The sequence below is a fragment of the Carcharhinus amblyrhynchos genome, chromosome 12, assembly GCF_965287045.1.
Source record: "Carcharhinus amblyrhynchos chromosome 12, sCarAmb.v2.hapA, whole genome shotgun sequence".
Classification (NCBI taxonomy): Eukaryota; Metazoa; Chordata; class Chondrichthyes; order Carcharhiniformes; family Carcharhinidae; genus Carcharhinus; species Carcharhinus amblyrhynchos.
In genome coordinates this window covers 65,878,721-65,886,583 of record NC_137335.1, presented here as the reverse complement: position 1 = coordinate 65,886,583, position 7,863 = coordinate 65,878,721, and the positions used below count along the sequence as shown (strand labels likewise).

Here is a 7,863-nt window from a genome sequence, read left to right as displayed (position 1 = left end):
GGAGGGTACTTCCCCTCTTCTGGAGTTGGGGATAGTGTTGGGTGGGGTGGGGTGGGGGAGGGGGAGGGGGTAGGAGGAGAGGGGTGGAGGTGTTGGAGGGGAGAGGGGAGGGGAGGGGAGGAGGTGTTGGAAAAGGGGTGAAGAAGGAAGGACATGCTGAGAACCGCAGCCCCTGTCCATGGTGCTGAAGTGCAGGTTGCTGTTGGTTGTGTGGGGAAGGGAGGTGGGGAAGCGATCCACCTCTCTCTCACTCTGTATCTTTCTCTCTCTCTCTCTCTCAGGCCAGCCACATCTCCGTAGGAGACTCTCACACAGGAATGGACTTGACATCTTCCGGGAGGAGGGCAGCAGGCAGTGCCTTCCACTCTGTGCCAGTGTGCCCCGGGTACCCCCTCTCCACCCCAATCCCTTGCCTGCACCGCAGCCTGGCGTGGACCCTGGGAGTATGACAACTCGCTGAGGGACTGGCTGCAAACTGGGGGACTCGCTGGAAAGGAGTGTCTGATTAGCTGGGACAGAGAGAGAGAGAAAGATCAAAAATCGATGTGACTGTGGCAGCGCTGGAGGGGAAGATGTTGCTTGTGGGAGTCTGAGCGGAGAGACTGCAGAGGGACTGGGTGAATGTTGGAAAGTGAACACAGTGAGGGGAAGGGGGGGCTGTACACCCCAGCCAGGATTACTGGCTGGAAATGTTGGAGTGGGAAAGACTGCAGTTGAAATTCTCCCTGCCTGCAGAGTGTTGAATTGATCCGGGGGGGGGGGGGGTTTGGTTATAACACTGGGGCTGGGAGTTTGCACTGAGTGAGGTTGGGGGAGTTGGGGGGGGGGGTGTTTAATCTGCAGGCTGACTCCCCCCAGCCCACCCCCGGAAAGTAAAGTTTGCTGAGTGCTGGGCACTGGCTGCCCTGGCACAGGCTATGTGTTGCTGCAGTTGATGGGCGGATGATGGGCAGTGCCCGGGGCTGCGCTCTGCTGCATCTGAACGAGGATAACGGGCGCTTCGTGCTGCTGGCCCTGCTCATCGTGGCTTACCTGGTGTGCGGGGCCGCCGTCTTCTCGGCCATCGAGCGGCCCACCGAGCTGCAGGCTCGGGCCAGGTGGAACCGCACCGTCCGCAACTTCGCCCGCAGGTTCGACATCGCCGCCGGGGAGCTGAGCGCCTTCCTGCGGGACTACGAGGCAGCTATCGCCGCCGGAATCCACTCGGACACCCTGAGAGCCAGGTGGGACTTCACCGGAGCTTTCTACTTCGTGGGGACTGTGGTGTCCACTATAGGTAAGAAACTCCCAGAGACTGAGAGTGAGTGAGAGAGTGAGAGACTTGAGAGAGGAGGGTGAGTGAGTGAGACAGTGAGAGAGAGTGAGAGAGTGAGAGAGACTTGAGAGAGGAGGGTGAGTGAGTGAGAGAGTAACTGAGTGAGTGAGAGATTTGAGAGAGGAGGGTGAGTGAGTGAGACAGTGAGAGAGAGTGAGAGAGTGAGAGAGACTTGAGAGAGGAGGGTGAGTGAGTGAGAGAGTAAGTGAGTGAGTGAGAGATTTGAGAGAGGAGGGTGAGTGAGTGAGAGAGTAAGTGAGTGAGTGAGAGATTTGAGAGAGGAGGGTGAGTGAGACAGTGAGAGAGTGAGTGAGAGACTTGAGAGAGGAGGGTGAGTGAGAGAGTGAGAGAGAGAGACAGTGAGAGACTTGAGAGAGGAGGGTGAGTGAGTGAGAGTGTAAGTGAGTGAGAGTGTGAGTGATGAAAGTGAGGGAATGAGTGGGGAGGGTGAGAGAGTGAGAAACTGAGAGACTCAATAAGTGAGGACGGAGTGAGGGAGTGACAGACTCAGTGAGGAGGGTGAAGGAGTGAAAGTGAAAACATGTGGGAGTGAGTGAACGAGTGAGGAGGGTGAGTAAGTGAGTGAGAGAAAAGTGAGTGTGTGAGGAGGTGAGTGAGAGAGTGAAGAGGGTGAGTGAGTCAGTGAGAGTGAGGAGGGTGAGTGAGGAGGGTGACTGAGTTTGTGAGCAGGATAAGTGTGTGTGAGGAGGATGAGTGAGTGAGTGGAGGGTGAGTGAGTGAGTAAGAAGGATGACTGAGTGGAAGGAGGGTGAATGAGTGGGGAGGGTGAGTGAGTGTGTGTGAGAGTGAGTGGAGGGTGGAGAGCAAGGAGAGTGAGTGAAGCGGATGAGTGAGTTTGCTTGAGGAGGTTGAGTGAGTGTGAGTGACTAAGGAGTGTGAGTGAGTGAGGAGGATGAGTGAGTGAGGAGGGTGAATGAGTGAGTGAGGAGGGTGAGTGAGTGAGGAGTGTGAGCGACTGAGGTGGGTGAGCAATTGTGTGTGAGGAGCATGAGAGAGGAGAGTGAGTGGGGAAGGAATGTGAGTGAGTGTGTGTGAGGAGGATGTGAGGAGAGTGAGTGTGAGTGAGTGAGTGAGTGAGGAGTCAGTATTATTTGACTGGGTCACTCAGTCTGCGGATGCCAGTATGAACTTAGCCGTAAATGAAAGTGTCAGAATATCAGGGGGCGAGTTTGAATGGTGGCTGTTTAGTTGGGAGTGTGCACTTACCCAAGGGTAAGGTGAGTGTGTCAATGTGTGAATCTATGAAGTTCCAATATGGAGTGAGTGTGACTGAGTCTGTGGAGGCTCAATCAATGTTTATGTTCAAGACGAACTTCGACAGAGTCCAGTATCATCAAAGAATATGGGGATCCTGTGGGCAATTAGCTGGTTGAGTGAGAGAGCAGACTAGAAAGGCTGAATGGCCTACTCCTGTTCATATGTTCCTGAATGTGTTAATCCCTTGAGTGTAATTTTCATTGTGTACATTTGAATGAATTGCTGTGAATAGGAATATGTAACACACCAATGTTTAAATGGGGTTAAAGAAAGAATATATTCCTATGTGCAACAAAAGCAGACAATGCTGGAAAACCTCAGCAGTTCTGACAGCGTCAGCAGAGAGAGAATAGAGTCAATGTTTTGAGTCTGTTTGCAGAGTCTGGATGCAGATTCAAAATGTTGGCTTTATTCTTTCTGCAGATGCTGTTAGACTGCTGAGATTTTCCAGCATTTTCTGTTTTTGTTTCAGGTTCCAGCGTCTGCTGTATTTTGCTTTTATATTAGTCTTCTGTGTGCCTTGTGTAGCTGAGATTAGTACGTGTCTATGGAACATAAGTGTGTTGATTCGAACCTATTTGTGCTTTTGGCTTCATGAATTAGCTTGGGAATGAGTCCAAGTGTATGAAAGGATGCCTATGTGTTTGGGTGTGTGTATACGGCAAACCTCACTGATTGTTGAGCTGCACTGTTCTGGACGATTCCATGTAATGTAATGAACTAAATTTATAGATTTAGAAATTAAGTATTCTATTTGCCTTTGGGTCATGGGGATTTTGTTGTGATTTGTTCTGACAAAGTGTAAACGTAGCAAAAAGTGTATAAGAATGAACAACTTTAGCGTTGAAATCAAACTGGACATTGCAAGATAAATGTTTGGACTGAGGGTAACACAGATCCAATAATATGCAGGCAATTGTTGACAATGTTTGTGCATGTGTGAAAAAAGCAAGAATGTGAGAGAGTGTGAGTTTGTCAGAAGTGACTGTCTATAAGAAAATGTGAGCTGGATATTCTATTCAGGCTGAAACAGCTTCTTGGCACAACTCACGCCAAATGTGGTGGAAATTTCTTGAGCAGACTATATAATAAGATGCAAATTATGAGAATATATCATATTTTATTTCTCCTATTAATTGTACTGTAGCATATCAGCTTAACCATTCCTTCACGCTTCCCCTGCCCGGGAAGGATTTAATGTACAGTGAATTAACTTGAAGCTGTTATTATATGGGTCAAAGTGCCCACCATTTTACACTAGCAAGAACCACAATAAGTGAATGAATGACCAGTTGATCTGTTTTAGGTGACATTGCGTTGAGTGTTGTGTTAAGCAGGGCACTGAGAAAATTCCATGAAGTAGATGGTTTTACTGGAACGTTAAGGATTGTTTATCCACACAAGTGTACCTGTCCCTTCCCCCCGCCCCCCCACCCCCCACACATCCCATTGTATACCCAATTTGTATTGATACAAAAGTGTGGCCATGATGTTACTCAGTTATGTTCAGTTTTTAATGAATGGACTTTCAAGTTTTGCTAGGAATTTTACTGGAGATTTAGTGTTAAAATCTGTGGTATAATCCATCTTCTATTAAAACCACAAGTCAGTGGCCTTGTTGTTGGTGTTTGACAAGTCCATATTATTCCGATTGTCCTGCGAAGGCTCGACTGAACTTTCTTCTTGAGCCATTGCAGTTCCAACCATGATGGGGTTGGGTATGGGGATTTGAGAATATTGGCCCTTAGTTCTGATTTGTCTGTATTCAAATAGTCTTTGTACATGGGCTTCAAGGTTGATACTAATAAATCTCATCTTAATTTCAATCGTAAGGAAATTTGTATCATGATGAGTTTAAATACCAATGAGTCCTATGTGTCAGGTGCCACTGTGCATTCTTTTCCACGTTCGTAAATGTAACACTTTGAATATTAATAGCAGGCAGCTGTCAAGTGACTGTTATCCCTATATTGTTTAACATTATAAGAATATGATGATCTATCTGGCGCTTTATTATTATAGTGACATTTAGTGCCATTTTAGACAGAGTAGAAAGATCCACAGAGGTGGCACAGTGGTTAGCACTGCTGCCTCACAGCATTAGGGGAATCAGTTTCATTTCCGGCCTTGGGTGGCTGTGTGGTGTTTGCCCACAAACGCCACACAGTTTCCATGTGGGTTTCCTCTGGTTGCTCTGGTTTCCTCCCACACTCCAATGATGTGTGGCTTAGGTAGATTGTCCATGCTAAATTGTCCCTTAGTGCCCAAAGATGTATAAATTAGTGGATTAGCCTAGAAAATGCAGTGATAGCGAGGGGGTGTGGGTGGGCCTGGATAAATGTTCTTCTGGACAGTTGGTGCAAACTCAATGGACCAAATGGCCTCTTTCTACACTGTAGGGATTCTATGGGATTCTATGGATCCACATTTGACCTCTTCTACTAAGTTAGCTGATCTCAGGCATGTTAGTGTTAGACTTACTATACCTAGGATAAGGAGGGGAAAATATAATTTGGGATTTATACTTCCAAACACTATCCAGTGATTCTTCTTGGAAAATGTACCATTTCCTGTGCACCATTTCAGGTTGCACATGACAAATATTACTTGCGTAAATTTGGAGAATGGCCAACAAAATCAGGGTGGCACAGTATCACAGAAGTGGGATGGCATAGTGACATAGGAGTGGGGCGGCATAGTGGCACAGTGGTTGGGGTGGCATAATAATACAGTGGTTCGCACTGCTATTCACAGCAACAGGGACCCGGATTTAATTTCAGCCTTGGGTCACTGTCTTTTGCATGTTTGCATGTTCTCCCCATGTCTGCGTGGGTTTCCTCCGGGTGCTCCAGTTTCCTTCCACAGTCCAAAGATGTGCAGGGTAGATGAATTGGCCATACTAAATTGCAACTTAGTGTGTAGAGTAACAGATTAACGGGATAAAATGCAGGGGGTTATGGGGATTTGGCCTGGGGTGGACTTGGTTAAGATGCTGGTGCAGACTAGATGGGCCGAATGGTCTCCTTCTGCACTGTCGGGATTGTATGATTTTTATCCTATGGAGATGCCAGCTTTAGCTGACTAGGATGAAAACTGAAGAGAAAAAATAATCAGGTTTGCAAATATTCAAAGAATTTGAATTGTCAGTATCACTGTAGCACAATCTTTGTGCTAATGTTTTGGAATAGTTGGATCAATGATAAAGAGCATTTCTTTAGTGTGATCAGGAACGTAGAGAAACATTTTGCAGGGTCATTTACTTTCACTTTGAAGAGTTCAAGCCAAAGTCCTCCAGTTTTCAGACACTAAATGAACTTTCCCAAGGAGTGCACTGGTGTAACATATTAGAGCATTAATGTCTGGTGCCATGGATAGAGGGATAGAGTTCCAATCCCTTGCTGTTTTTTAGTCACGTTTCTGGTAGAAGTTGCCATGGAGATATTTTCTTAATCTCTGGTTGACTAACACTATATGAACAGCTCACAGAGGTGAGAAATGACCAATCAACTTTATTCTCACAGCTATGTATTGCAAGAGTCCTGCATATCGAAAATAATGACTTGCTTATTAAGGGGAACAGTCCCTGCAGCATCTCAATAGCATCCAGGACAAGACAGCCTCTTTGATCAGTATCCAACCACCATGTTAAACACTCACTCCCTTCACTGCTGGCACACATTAACAGCAGAGTGCCATGTACAAGATGCACTCTAGCAACTCACCTGAGGCCCCTTCAAAGACACTTTTCAAACATGTGACCACCACCATCCAGAGGACCAAGGGCAGCAGATATGTGGAAACACCACCATCTGCAAATACTCATCCAAGTCACACACCTTCCTGGCTTGGAACTAAAAAAATGTCCCCGCTGCCACAGGATGCGAGTTCCTACCACACCTTGAAAGGGGACAATCTTCTCGAGGCTGGAGAGAAGTGTCTGAATTCTTCTGGGACACTACCTGGAGTATGCGCTCTCTATAATCGATTACGGCTAGTAAAGGAGTGAATCACATGAGTAATCTTGGATGCCTAATGTATACAGACACTCCTTACATTCAGTGTTGTTCAGATCTGATTATTTGGTCGCACCAACTCAACAAAGCAATAGGGCAATTGTGGGCAGAAGTGTGATGAGATGAGTATCTGCTACAATGTACCAGGTTACATTGTGGGCTCTACTTTACAATTTTAATTCTAAGTGCTGGATGGTTTTGAAACTGGGGGTGTTTCAGATCAATGTTTTACCGATTCTGAGGTGCCCCCATACGCGCTGTACCTGCAAAAATATCAGTGATTCCAAACTGCACTGCAGAAACCAGTGGCTGGGGCTTAATGCACCCAAAATCCTGCAGCTCCGATTGGTGCCTCCAAGTGCGCATGTGCAGAAAAAGAATTGAAAGAATGCTGCTCCCCTGCTACATCTCAGGCCAGATCATACCGCCCCCTGGCCCCTACAGACATTGCTCCAACCCCTTATCATCCCACCACCCCCACCACCCAGACCAATCACAGCCCCCTCTCCCCCTACTGATCACAGGCAGTGGACCCCCCCCCCCCAACTGATCTCAGGCAGAGTGGCAGCAGACCCAACTTTCTTCACCCCCACCAACCTCAGGCAGAGAGCTGTTGGAAGCTAGGCACCTACAACCTCACTAACTGGAGTGCCTGAATCGGACTTCTTTGGAGCATGTCTGTTTCATGTCGATTCTGGATGGGTGAACGTGGTGGTAAAGAAGGAAGTGCTGATAAAATTGGGCGTGCAGCCCATTAAGTCACTTTAAATGCCTGTAAATGAATTTAAAATGTTGTCACACCCGTTTTGGGTGCGGTTTCGATTGTGGCAATTTTCAGGCCTTGGTAAAGGGGGAACCGGCATGGAGATGGGCATGGAACGTGCTACTTGCCTCATGCTCAACTTTACCAAGTTTTCGTGCCTGAAAACAGGTACAACTTGATGGGTCCTATGTCTCAATGGGGTGGGTTTAAGTGGTTCTTTCATGCCCTATTAGGCATGTATGTACACAGATTTTTATTGTGGATACTGTTTTGTGCACCCTGTCCCTACCTGTGTACTAACATGAAGAATAATATTTATAACATAAATTATTTATGGTATTTATTATTATAATAAAATAATATTTGAATCTGATAAATTACTTTTCTACAATAAAGAGCACTATTTTCCCATCATGAACGTCAATGTTTGTGGAGTCATCCAGACTGTATCATATTCATTTAGGCATGAATAATTTACATATTTATAACGAGGC

General features: G+C 46.5%; 1 protein-coding gene across 1 annotated transcript in view; it reads left to right on the top strand.

The window, feature by feature from the left end:
* Window positions 1-942: 942 nt before the first annotated feature.
* kcnk12 (potassium channel, subfamily K, member 12) overlaps window positions 943-7,863 on the top strand; it is a 55,916-nt gene continuing 48,995 nt past the window's right edge. Inside the window, exon 1 of the mRNA XM_080199828.1 lies at window positions 943-1,276. Within this exon, the coding sequence (XP_080055954.1) occupies window positions 943-1,276 (334 nt within the window). The remainder of the gene's footprint in view (window positions 1,277-7,863) is intronic.